Raw genomic sequence first — 13,426 nt, 5'->3', positions numbered from 1 at the left:
ATGATAAAAAACAGAATACTAGTAACAAATGGAGAAGAATCCTATTTGTAAATAATATGTCTAACAAAGTATCAAAATATTTTCCAAATCACATTAAGCCTGCATTTTATACTAACAATAATATGGGTAAAATCTTATTAAATAATAAAGATAGAAATGACATATTAAATAATTGGGGAGTATATCAATTACAGTGTGATAACTGTACGTCGGTATACGTCGGTAAAACGACACGAAATTTCAATACTCGGATAAAGGAACACATAAGATGCTTAAATAATAATAATTTTTCTGAATTTGCAAATCATTTGATAGAGTCCAATCACGAATTTAATAAAGAAACAGGGGTAAAAATACTACACACAAATGATAAAGGGTTAAAATTAAATAATATGGAAATGTTTCACATTAGAAAATCCATTAAAAATAACATCCAATTAATAAATAACCAAATAAATTTTCCATACAGCCCTTTATTCGACGTAACATTGAACCGATCAGCTCCTAACTCAACTCCTCCCACTTCCCAGAACCTACCCCCTTCTCTTTGAATCCTAATATAGTTTCCAACCTGCGTATATTTATATTACATTTTTTACTTTATTATTTAGTTTCCCAAAAGCATGGTGGGACTAACAACTCGCTCTGCATGTTTTGCATGTGTAGTGATAGTGTATGTGAATAGTACTAAGTGGGTGTGGTGTAGTGTTGTTCGCATGATTGTTAGATTGTAGTGTATGTCCTGACGAAGAGACGGGTACGTCTCGAAACCGGTAGACAGAAGTAGTCGGTGAGTGGTTATTTACTAACATTACTAATATCAATTAAAATGTTTGACCACAAAGTAAATGCTTTGAATATAAAAAAGTTTTAATTAAATTTTATATTTTATAAAAAGAACCTTAGCAATTCTAGGGTTAAAAAGTACATACTTGAAAGATGATGGAGATGCATTTTCTATTTTGATACACAATAATCCTTTCTAAGTCATAAATCATCTTCGTGATGTTTCTGCTTTTCAAAAAGTGACATTACAAAATTTAATTCTTACCTAGGACAAGTGCAATCTCTGCGACATATAACCGCACCAATTCTTCGGGAAGTGTGATGTATTGTTCGAGTAATTTCAGTAGTTCACCCCCTGGGATATAATCGGTCACTGAAAAATTAATATCAAAATGAAATTCGATAAAAAAAATTATAGACTTGTAATTATGTGACAATCGGGTAACCGAAAAACAGTTTCGAGTTAATTAATGTAAATATGACTAATTTCGAGAACTACAGATGTTTTCGTCAACAGGTGACATTACAAACTATTTATATGCATAGTTTAAATAAGCATACAACAGGTGAAAAAAAATGTATATATTTAAACTCTATATATGAATAGTTTCCATTTTTACCTGTTGATGAGAACCTCAGTTCAATGAGAACTTCAGTCGAAATGCGATCTCTCAGAAGAATGTGCGACAAAACGATGTATGATAGATGTGCGAATAGTGAAATAAGGAAGAAATGCAAAGCTGAGATAAGCATTATCGATAAAATTAAGAAAGGTGTGTTAAGATGGTTTGGACATGTAGAACGAATGAGTGAGGAAAGAACGGTAAAACAAATTTATGAGGCGAATGTTAGTGGGAAAAGAAGCAGAGGAAGACCGAGAAAAACATGGCGCGATCAGGTATGCCAAATACTTGAAAGTGGTCAGGTTAAGAGTCGTAACAATTGGCGGGTATGTATGAGGAGATGCATGAACGTGGAAGAGGCGAAGAATGTATGCAAGGACAGAGTGGTGTGGCGCTCTATTCTCTCTGCCTACCCCTGCAGCGAAGCGGCGTGATGGTTAGTTAGTTAGTTAGTTATGAGAACCTCTGTAATTCTTGAAAGTAGTCGTGTTTACATAATTAAATTTTAAAGTCTTATACGAGTGTTTTATTTTTATATATAAATAATCATGTTATCACATGAATTTGATGCCAAATCAGTAAATAATAGAAAATGGGGTGAGTGACAAATCGCTATACAATTGTTCTTTAGTATGCACAGGATGACATCTTCAGAAAGGTTAGCTCAGCCAACAGGTCACTATTCAAAGAGCACGGAATACATGGATTTTACAAATATCACCTGTACCAAAAATAAAACTGCTCAAAAATAATAATAATAACACCCTTACCACACCCCAATGGTGCATAGGGCACTGCTTCATATCAACGCAGTGTTATCTCGATCGATTACACATGAAGGAAAGGTGATCAGCCCTCCACTTCAGGTACCAGTCCAGTGTAATATTGAATAAATATTAGAGTGAAAAAATCGCTTATATTTATTAAACCCCCCTGGGAATCGAACCCGGGACCTCCAGAACGGTAGCCGAGCATGCTGACCATTACACTACGGAGGCGGACAAAACTGCTCAAAACAAAGTGTAAATTTTATTGATTTTATAAAGTTTTGAAAGATGAATGTTTACGTTACCAATGTATAATCTTTTCCGACTTTGCCACTTGAGACAGCAGTTGACTATAAAAGGGTTGTGTCCACACACTTCCTGGATGTGTACTTCATCCTTCACTTGTTTCACACAATTTTCGGAGATAATCTAAAATAAAAATGATTTTAAAAAATGCCGCAAGAGATGCCAGACATACTGCCCCCCGCACTTTTTCTAACCCTTATCCGCACTCAATGGTGCATGGGGCACTGTATCACATAAACGCAGTATGTAATGCAGTGCCCTGTGCGTTGCATGCATCTTGATCGTTAACACATGAAGAAAAGGTGATCAGCCCTCCGCTTCAGGTTCCAGTCCAGGGTATATTGAAAGCTGTCCCACCGCATGCCCAGATCTGCTACAGAAGCATCTAGGCTTCCTGACAGATCTGCTCTTGCAAAGCAATTTTTTTGTTTTTTTTAAAACTAAGTTGCAAAATTTATTGAAAATGTGAAACAATATAAAATTGTATCCCGATTTTACTGTGAATTTACATTTAAAAGCTTTCAATATACCAGTCCAGGGTAATAGTGAATAAATATTACAGTAAAAATCACTAATATATATTTGACCCCACCCCTGGGAATCGAACCCATGATGAAGCAGACTCATGGTAAGGAAAAGGTTAATAAAGAAGTTATTCTATTCTATTTTTTAGCGTTACTTTTTTCATTTTGAAATCAAACATCATTTCAAACAAGTCTAACAAAAAAGTTATTGAGCAGTACTGGTATATTACCTGAGATTTAGACAAAACTTTCAAAGCGAATAATTTATTTGTGTCAAGTTGAAGGACCTTGTAGACTTTCCCAAACGCTCCTTTGGATATGGTATCAATGTATTTAAAGTGTTTGCTTTGTGTCTCGCTGTCAACTTTGAATTCTGGTAAAAACAACGCTTCCACATTGGCAACAGGCCAAGCAGTTTTACTGGCAGAAAGGGGATTTGAGAGAGTCGAATCGTTCCACCTAAAAAAAGAAGATAAAAAAAATATCTGTAGTAAAACCTACTATATGTATTAGTTTTGAAGGGCTCAATTTTTTTAAATGTATCGTTAATTTATTAATATTTTAACGGATCACATAATTCCGAGATTGAAAAATAACACTGGCCAACAATTGACAACTTTTATTTTGTAACTGGCATGAAAATACCTGATCTTTATGCACTTTGCATAGCTGAATTCAAAAATGAAAGCAACACGGGACACTACTCTATCACTACTCTACGGAGGCTGACAATAACAAATAACCAGTCAGATAGAAATTCAAGGTATCCCTCACTTCTTTCAAGAACGTCATAAATCAAAAATTGTCAATTTTCAGTTGTGCATGTTTTCGGAATGAACAGCAAAAGCGGCATATTTTTAACTTAATATTTACCCGCTACAGGGCAGAAAGTGTTGTTTTTGCATTTTGAAGAAAAGGTATTGTTTAATGATTTTTTTAAATATACTAAATATTTTTCAAATGGAGAAAAAACCTTCAGGTTTTACCTAAAAAGATCTGTTGCACATTAAAAAGTTTAATAAGTGGCTTGATATTTATTTTTAATACATTGTATTATATTTTTAAACTTTAAAAACGTTCTCCTGAAAAATCAAGTTTTTTTTATTTATGATGTTCTTGAAAGGAATGAGCGGTATGAATTATTGCCAAATTTAGTTAGTACAAATAGGTCATTGTATCATGAAAACTGTAACACAAAAATATTAGTCATCATAACAAGGAAGTAGCAGTGAATGAATATTGACAAACCTTCTTCTTGACACTCTGGACCAGGGTCGAGATGAACTATATGCGGAATAATTGCTTGTAGTACTAACAAAGGAACGTCCACTTAGATTTCCGATAAAACTTGATAAACTAAACTGTAAAAACAAACAAAAAGATTCGTGACATTAGTAAACATCATGCCCATTGTTCCCAAAAATCGGCATACAATAACAAACGCGCATTTTGTCGAAACGGGACTACGTCGTCAATGATCACCGAGTTATTTATAAAATATTTATATAAATAAAAAACATATGAGAGCTGCGTATTCACCAGCTGTGTTTGGTTTATCTGTTTTCTTACCTGACTAACATCATGTTGTCTTTCGCGTGTTACATGATTGTCACTTGCTCTGTGATTGTTAGATTTGATGTTGGTATTTCCCATTTAAACAAACGAAAATAAATAAAACATTCATAATTCGTCGATGTCGTTCAATGTGATATAAAGACGACGCAAACCACCTCCTCCAAATTCCCACAGTGACCCAAATTCGCACGAACTTTATGGATATTTTTTGTAAATACACTGCGAAATACGGACTTCAACTTCCGTTATAGATTAAACATCGGGAAATTAGAACATTAAAAAATAAGCTTTCAAAATAGTATTCATAAGAACTAATATAGAATGCATTTTGATTTTAAGCTAGGAATATCAGGTAAACTTAATCTTATATATGGCAATACAATAAAAAATGTTACCATAAACTTGTAAGTGGCCATACTTCACATATTTTCATATTTATTATATTTTAGTTCTTACCTTACAAAAAAGGGGTAGGGGTAACTTTGATGAAAGAAATATGATTGAGTATTCATATTTACTAAACATAAAGTTATATTTTCTTGTTGTTATTTTACGAACAAATATGGAAATTGAAAATCAACTAAATTTACCTCAAATTTGGAGCAAACAACAATTGAGAAAGAGATAATGTTTTTTTTCTTGATTCTTTTTTAATAGTTCATCATAACTAATATTATCTGTGAAGACATTCCTAAATTAAATTTAATTCTTAATCAGTTCAGGAAAAGGTTTAATTAAACCATTTTATCGTAGTACATAACAAAATTATGTTTTTTTTTTTTTTTTTTTAATTTTTGTAAAACATCTTTTAATTTTTATTTACATTTTAATACATTGAAGGTGGTCGACGCAACTAACAACTAAAAAAAATTATAACAAAGTGTCTTACTCAAAACCTTTATAATAGCAGTTCAAATAAATAACATATTCATATTCGTATTACACTACCTCAAAGACCCTTAGCTGTGATATTACAAGTATATGATGCATTGTTCATTTTTGAATCAACATATCATAATTAAACTAAATTTGGTAAACCTGACCCTGTACATAATTTGAAAAAAATATTTATATCAACCTTGTAATGTTTTTTTATTCACACCTATCATTTCGTTATTTTCTCCGAAAATCGGATAATATTATTAAATTGCAAAAATATGAATATTTTTGGAAAAATATTAAATAACACAAATAAAAAATATTCCAAGACTTGGTAAAAGCTACGAAAATTATTAGAATATTGCGGATTCAACAATTTGAATACTTTTGCGGAGAAAATGTCAACCCACCTACTGATCCTGAAACTTCTTTTCAAGTTTATCTTTCCAAAATAAATTGTAGTATTTAAATGACGGAAAAAAAAGTGTTCTTGTTACTTATTTCCGACTCCGGAAAAACAAAATAAATGAGTAAACTTTCATTTCTAGTAACCCCATTAATTATCTCCCCTTCGTATATAGATAGCTATGTATGATTATCAGCGAGCGCCTTTAAATTTTATTTTATGCAATCAGTTCGATGTCATAGAAAAACGCAATAAAAGTCTGTCACATTTGGAAAAATGGCTGCTATCTTGGGGCAGGCCGCCCGTCGTTTTATTTCCAATTCTGCCTCTTTGAGGTCTAGTGGACATGCTGCTACAGCTGGTGGCCACGGAGGTAAATTATACTTCTATCGAGATGGCTTTGATTACTATACTTTTCATTTACTAATATTTTTAGATGATATTACATAACGCTTATCTTGACATTGATTTTAGGTGGCGCAGCGTTGTGGAAGAAGATGTTCTTTTTTGTTGGAATTCCAGCTATTGGATTGGGAATGATTAATGCGTATTTAGGTCACCAAGCTGATCATGGCAAACCTAGAGACGAATTTATTCCTTACGATTTTCTGCGCATTCGCACGAAGGTAAAATTATCACTTCATTCATACCTCATCTAATAATCGCGTTGATTTTCAAATTGATTGGTAGTTTCTTATTTTAATAATTCCACGAGTTAGGCCTATTTACTCGTGATCAAAATGTATAAATTTCAATGATAAACATCAGTTTCAGGTTATGCATGTAAATAAACTAATGAATTCATGCCGTATACTCATCCACATACTGATTTACGTGTACAAATAATATATCACGCATTTTAAGTACGTCTTACCCTTAGGGCGTTTGTGCACTACACGGAATTTAACCGTCCGGCACATCAGTTAGCGTTTTAAAAGGATGATTGGCTTGGATTGGCTTGTGCTTTTGTCCATCTTTCTCCGGATCGGTGCTCTTGATCGGTGCGTGAACATGTTGCGCGTAAATTCGATCACGCTAAACTGTTGTAGTAGCTTTTATTTTTCAAAACCGGACTGCCGGACGGTCAAATTCCGTGTAGTGCACAAGCCCCCTTAGTTTTAGAATATCACTCGGCAAAAATGTTGTTGCAAAAAAAAGGCCTTTCACTACCAACCATACAATATTTGTCGGTTTTTTTGCCAAGTGTAGTACCGAAAATAATTCTCACAATTACGTAAATCATATCTATCAATTTAAAAAGGATATGAATTATGAACTTAAAAATAAAAATAAATATGCACTATTATTTGTCAAAAATTTACAATATATTTACAACATTTTGAGTGAGTCCAAATACTTGTTTACAAAATCTGGATTATCTTCAATTACAGGAGTTATTTTCATATTATTTTTTGACATCTCATCAAAGATGAAGAAGAATATGGAAGTCTGGGCATTTACGGGGCTTACGACCGTCATAGGCTGGTTTAAGTGATCACTTTACACACGTGTAACATTCACCAATTCTACCCATTATTGACAACCACACTACTCAAATTCTTGGAAGTTCTATATATATGAACCAATTTAGAAACCTTGTTCATGAATCACTAGAACTTCACTAGAATGAAATATAAGAGTTTCTGCTTAATAAAAAGCTTCTTTACATCTCACCAATAGATTTCTCTAGTGAAGTTCTAGTGATTCAAGAACAAGGTTTCTAAATTGATTAATATATATAGAACTTCCAAGAATTTGAGTAGTGTGGTTGTCAATAATGGGTAGAATTGGTGAATGTTACACGTGTGTAAAGTGATCACTTAAACCAGCCTACGACGGTCGTAAGCCCCGTAAATGCCCAGACTTCCATATTCTTCTTCATCTTTGATGAGATGTCAAAAAATAATACAATATATTTGATGAATACGAAATGTTTTTAGAATGCATCACAATACATTTCTTTTCCATAATTTCAACCTCAAGTGGTACTTTCTTTCTGACGCTGTTTAGTGGTACTGCTCATTTTTTCCCGCCAAATTACAAATCAAATTTGCTTTGACTGGTGTTTGAATATTTTTCAAACATGGTTTGCGATCCAAGAACGCACATGTACTTCCTAGAAGGATTTGTGTGCAGAGGCGTGCACATATAGGCATGTTCCTATATAGGCGGAAAAGCAGTGCCTACCTGGATTACTTGAATATAGAAACACGACCAGTTCCTAGTATGTCTTATCCTTACCCAACCCTACTGCCTACACTGATTGAAAACACTGTGCATGCCACTGCTTGTGTGTACAATAAGTCCTCACTTACGTGATTTCGACTTGCAAGAATTCTTACTTACACGATTTTAAAAATTAAAAATTAAATATTTCTTTTATTAACCCGATGGTTGCCAGAGACGAGATATCTCGGCAAATGGCGGAGTGCCCGTATGGCCAGAGACGAGATATCTCGTCAGTACTTTTGATGACGTATTACTCCGCAGTTTTAACTCATATTGACAATCTGTCAAAAACGGAACATACATTGCCATCAGTTGAAGTTGTCACAAAATATTTTATAAAGTTTTTAAATACTTTTAAGTGATTTATCGGTATCACTTTCAGCTGACAGTTGACAGATGTCATTAGGGCTACCACTCAAACCACTTGAAATATTGATTATTTTAATCAATTGTTTTGAACGCCAGGGGTTTTTATTTTGCTCAATTTTTTTGTGTTTTTCTTATTATTTTAAAATATTCCATTGATAAATAATAGTTGTGTGTTAATATTAAATTTAATAAAAACTTGCGTGTGCGACTTAGTGTGACAACCCTGAAAATTTGAAACTGGTTTAACTTCAAGAATAAAACTCTAACAATCGATGCGGGATATAATATTTGGTAAGTAAATTATAATTCAATAAAAACAACAAAAAAAAAAATCTTTAGACAACTTTTTTTTTTCAAAAAAATACTTGGCCTGTTGAGCACTGCGGCGTAATTTATTTGCGGCTATGAAAAGGTTAACATATAGTAAATGTGTTGATAGGAAAGTGAGAGAGTACCTTTCCCCCCACCTTTACTCTCCACAGGATGTGATTATCAACTAAGTCATAATTTAGATTTCTTCCTTGTTAGTTACATGTGTGTTGGTATCGGGATTCCTTCCAAGTTTTTTTTTTTTTTTTAAAACAAATATTTATGTTTTTATTATTAATACAAATATTTCAATTCCACATTATTTCTTTGAGCCTAGATGTGGTAGAGTGGATTCGAACCGAGAAACTCTGACTTAAGAGTATGCTACACTAACCACGGGACCACAACCCGACACTTATTTTCATATGCGTATAGATCTATTCTGTTTTTACATATGTACTATATCCATTGAAACTAATGCATATTATACATACCATTTATCGCTTACTCCTTTCAAGAACGTCATAAATCAAAAAACTTGATTTTTCAGGAGAACGTTTTTAAAGTTAAAAAATATAATACAATGTATTAAAAATTAATATCAAGCCACTTATTGAACTTTTTACTGTGCAAATGATCTTTTTATGTAAAACCTGAATGTTATTTCTCCATTTGAAAAATATTAAGTATATTTAAAAAAATAATTAAACGAAACCTTTTCTTCAAAATGCAAAAACAACACTTTCTGCCCTGTAGCGGGTAAATATCAAGTTAAAAATATGTCTCTTTTGCTGGGATATAGTACAATTTCGGGGCATTCCGAAAACATGCAGAACTTAAAATTGTCGATTTTTGATTTATGACGTTCTTGAAAGGAGTGAGCTATTTAATTAAACGCTTGAAAGAAGTGAGCGATATGTTTAGTGGTTTATATAATAATAATTGAAATTCTGTCGAAAAATTTAAGTACCTTGAATTTCTATCTGAATGGTTATTTTTTATTGTCAGCCTCCGTAGAGTAGTGATTAGAGCATTTGCCTCAGTGCTAAAGGTCCCGTGTTGCTTTCATTTTTGAATTCAGATATGCAAAGTGCATAAAGATCAGGTATTTTCTTCGACTTACACAATTTTTTGACTTACATGAAAACCTTTAGAATTAATTAATCACGTAAGTGAGGACTTGCTGTATATTGTTTACACACATTAGTGTCCGCATTCAGTTATGCTTTCATCTTTGGTTATCATCTTTAACCCCCGCCCCCCTTCCTGGTGTTGTGTACCTTGAACACATTGCTTCTAATAACCATCAATATCTATATAAATATAATAAATACAAGGCTAAGATTTTAGGTATTCCTCCATAACATATTTACGCATTGATTTAAAAAATAATATTAATTATAATCAGAATTTATCAGGTATATTGTAGGTATTTTGTGAATATCGGAAACAAATTCGCGTATAAACAGCGCGCGCGTGAAGAGTGTGCGGGTAGTGCGACACTATATTCGCTTCTCACTCTTGCATACTTGCACTGTGCAAGCGCGAAGAGCTCAAAGCTCAATGTTCTCAGTCTTGCTCCGGCTAGCAGCAGTCGGCAGTAGATCTTGGGCTTGCAACTAGAGTGGACCTATGCTTGTTCCGTGAATGTTGCCAGATGGTTTTTTAATGTTTTCAGCAAATAAATCTAAATTATAATAATTTTTGACTTCATTTATAATTAATTAAGGGCATTAGCTATGAATGTCCGTATTTTTCCGATTTAAAATTGCTAATTTTTTATTGTGTAGTGACTACCCAACACTGGAACGCGTGTTTTTATTTTAGCACCGTAAGGGAAAGGTTAACATTATTACAGCTATGGTTTTTTCAACAGATATATTTTACAGTTTCACTATACATACAATCAGATCGATATTTTTTAGTTTTTAACCACCTGATACTCATGTATTTTTTCACAAAAATAGCATTGAAATCAATGGGTTATTTTTTTTATTATTCAAAGAGTTTGCATAATTTAAAAGTTGTCCGGTTAAAAAAAAAAAAACAAAAGCAATAAAAAATGTTTAAAAAAACTTGTAAACTTAAATCTACCAAATATAAAATGTAAATAAAACAAAGTCTTCCTGATGGTATAATCAATATAAGTACATATAGGTACCTACATGCCCCTTTAGCTATTGTTGTCTCCCGTAATTTATTATGCACATGTTAAAATGATTGTGCTCAGGTTGGTGTGCCTTGCGCAAACACTGGCCGTTCAAAAGCATTAGGGTAAAATTTTGGTAACTTAGTAATTATCATTTATATTTGAAGCACCAACTTTGTGATTTTCCATTTTATAATTAAAATGTAACTTTGTTTTATCACTATAAATATTTTTTTCTTCCCTTCTTCTTCTAACCCTTATCCGCACCCAATAGTGCATAGGGCACTGCATAGTAGCGACGCAGTGTTATCTTGATCGTTAAATTCATGAAGGCAAAGTGATCAGCCCTGCGCTTCTTGTACCAATCCAGGGTGATATTAAATAAATATGAGAGTGAAAATCAGCCATATTTATTTTGACCCCCTCTGGGAATCGAACCCGGGACCTCCAAAATAGTCAAATGCGCTGACCACTATGCTACGGAGGTGTTTTTTATTATATCATATCAGCCCGTTGAGGTCCACTGCTGGATATAGGCCTCCCCCTTCCGCCTCTACTCCTCCCGATCCTGCGCCGTCCCCATCCACTGTCTTCCAGCAAACTTCCTGATGTCGTCCACCCATCTCATCGGTGGACGTCCTTGAGGCCTCTGGTTCCTCGGTCTTCACACCAGAACGCGTTTCCTCCATCTGTCGTCGGTCATTCTGGCCGTGTGACCGGCCCATTTCCACTTCAGCCAAGCAATTCGCTCTACCACGCACAGACCTGTGTCTATGACGTGGTAGAGCGTTTTTATTATAACTTAATTATAATGTCTACCGGTTTCGAAGCTAACCGCTTCTTTATCAAGACTTAATCAGTCATAATAAAAAATATTTATAGTGATTTTAAAACAAATAAACATTTTAATTATAACTTAGTAATTCTTACCTTCCCGTATCAATCTTTTTTCATATACCGATTATGTTTATGATATTATTGAATATGTTATTTCTTTACAGCGTTTCCCGTGGGGAGATGGAAACCACACCTTGTTCCACAACCCCAAGGTCAACCCACTCCCTGACGGTTATGAAGATGTAGAAGACAGTCATCACTAAATTCAGAAGTAATTTTTTGTTTTTCCGCGCTGAATAGTCAAATGTATTTTTTGTTTAATTTTGAACTACATAAGTTTGTATTATAGAACTATTAAAATGTTTAAAATATTCCAATGATGGTTTTTATTTTATTGATTCTCTATCTCTAAAAAAAAATGGTTATTAAATACGAGGGTCATTCGAAAAGTACTATCCGTTTGGGAATATATAAAATATAGTTAACATAAACAAATATGAACGTTTTATTCGTACAGAACATACCTTAAACTACTTCTCTATATTGTCACTAAATTTAAGCATTTGTTGTAAAGTGTGATTAGTTTTTGTATTCCAGCGCGGCCAGTGTATTGAAATACATAGTCATAGCTGCTTTCAACTTTTTATCGCTACGGGTATTACTTTCCGGATAACCCTCGCAATGGCAACTGAGTTATTTGTTTGTTATTTATGTGTGTTTATCCAATTTTCTATTTCATGGTAATTCTGCGTAAATCCTAAGCAGATATACATTGTGTATCATGGGTGGGTATGAGAAAGTGGATGAGAGCATAGGTATTGAAATAACCTTGGTTTATTAGGCACACAAAATAAATTGTTGGGTAATATATCCAAAATTAAACAAGGTTTATTTGGTTGAATTCTACATTTATTTATGTATATGTTAATACGTGACGCGTTTCGTCTTCTTAGGACATTATCAAACACCAGTGTTTGATAATGTCCTAATAAGACGAAAAGGTGTCACGTATTAACATATACATAAATAAATGTAGAATTCAACCAAATGAACCTTGTTTAATTTTGGATATATTATCCAACAATTCAATATGGAATTCTACCAACTGTCTGCAGTTATAATAAATAACACAAAATAAAATCAGTTTAACAGTAATTTATTTTAATTTTAAAATAACAGTATTCTTTCGCACGATACATACTTTTATTTAAATTTATTCTATCAGATGACATTCTTACACAGTATAATCGACACAACAATGTAAATGTTAAAAATATATAATGTACTTTACTCTAAAAATATATCTTCTTTCTGTGAGTAACTTAAGTCTAGTTCAGCCCAAAAACGTCACCACCTTTCCTGTGATCTGCGTTGGCGTAAATTCCCGTGGCATTTTTGAAAATAGCGCAAATGATGGACCCCCTGTCCCTGTAGCGGCTCGTTTTGTGGCCAAGGTGCTGGAGTCCTTCAATTTCTTGCTGCAAAGACGCAAGGTTTAAAATAAAAACAAAACTTTACTGCGATAAAAAAATCTTGGTTCATTAAAACATAAAGATTAATAATAATAATAAAACCCTTATCCGCACCCCAATGGTGCATAGGGCACTGTGTCATATAAACGCAGTGTTATCTTGATCGTTTACACATGAAGGAAAGGTGATCAGCCC

The 13,426-nt window shown here is 33.3% G+C and overlaps 3 protein-coding genes across 6 annotated transcripts in view; 1 reads left to right on the top strand and 2 right to left on the bottom strand.

Moving 5' to 3' along the window:
* S6KL (ribosomal protein S6 kinase like) overlaps positions 1-4,714 on the bottom strand; it is a 118,030-nt gene extending 113,316 nt beyond the window's left edge. The window contains exons 1-5 of the mRNA XM_088262879.1: positions 4,576-4,714; positions 4,255-4,367; positions 3,237-3,465; positions 2,482-2,605; positions 1,052-1,159 (exon numbers count right to left, since the gene is read on the bottom strand). Coding sequence (XP_088119005.1) covers positions 1,052-1,159; positions 2,482-2,605; positions 3,237-3,465; positions 4,255-4,367; positions 4,576-4,659 — 658 coding nt within the window. The 5' untranslated portion in view covers positions 4,660-4,714. The remainder of the gene's footprint in view (positions 1-1,051; positions 1,160-2,481; positions 2,606-3,236; positions 3,466-4,254; positions 4,368-4,575) is intronic.
* Positions 4,715-6,130: 1,416 nt separating this feature from the next.
* LOC148307731 (cytochrome c oxidase subunit 6A1, mitochondrial-like) lies at positions 6,131-12,136 on the top strand. Its single transcript, XM_088262832.1, has 3 exons — positions 6,131-6,239; positions 6,341-6,492; positions 11,924-12,136. The coding sequence occupies exons 1-3, from the start codon at positions 6,143-6,145 to the stop codon at positions 12,020-12,022; spliced, it is 348 nt and encodes a 115-aa protein (XP_088118958.1). The 5' UTR covers positions 6,131-6,142; the 3' UTR covers positions 12,023-12,136.
* A 763-nt stretch (positions 12,137-12,899) lies between these two features.
* Positions 12,900-13,426, bottom strand: part of LOC148307728 (glutathione hydrolase 1 proenzyme-like) — a 62,777-nt gene continuing 62,250 nt past the window's right edge. For all 4 annotated transcript variants that reach the window (XM_088262885.1, XM_088262886.1, XM_088262883.1 and 1 more), the window contains one exon: positions 12,900-13,237. In XM_088262885.1, the coding sequence (XP_088119011.1) occupies positions 13,088-13,237 (150 nt within the window). In that variant the 3' untranslated portion in view covers positions 12,900-13,087. The remainder of the gene's footprint in view (positions 13,238-13,426) is intronic.

Source organism: Brachycentrus maculatus, unplaced genomic scaffold (genome assembly GCF_059751285.1).
Source record: "Brachycentrus maculatus isolate JH-2025_06_01 unplaced genomic scaffold, ASM5975128v1 h1tg000190l, whole genome shotgun sequence".
Classification (NCBI taxonomy): Eukaryota; Metazoa; Arthropoda; class Insecta; order Trichoptera; family Brachycentridae; genus Brachycentrus; species Brachycentrus maculatus.
This window is presented reverse-complemented; position numbering and strand designations above follow the sequence as displayed.

What these genes read in the sequence shown, in the direction of transcription:
- LOC148307731 (XM_088262832.1), top strand. Translation starts at nt 6,143, where the DNA reads ATGGCTGCTATCTTGGGGCAGGCCGCCCGTCGTTTTATTTCCAATTCT. An exon ending in TACAGCTGGTGGCCACGGAG is followed by an intron (nt 6,240 to 6,340) that starts GTAAATTATACT and finishes CATTGATTTTAG; the next exon opens with GTGGCGCAGCGTTGTGGAAG. An exon ending in TTCTGCGCATTCGCACGAAG is followed by an intron (nt 6,493 to 11,923) that starts GTAAAATTATCA and finishes ATTTCTTTACAG; the next exon opens with CGTTTCCCGTGGGGAGATGG.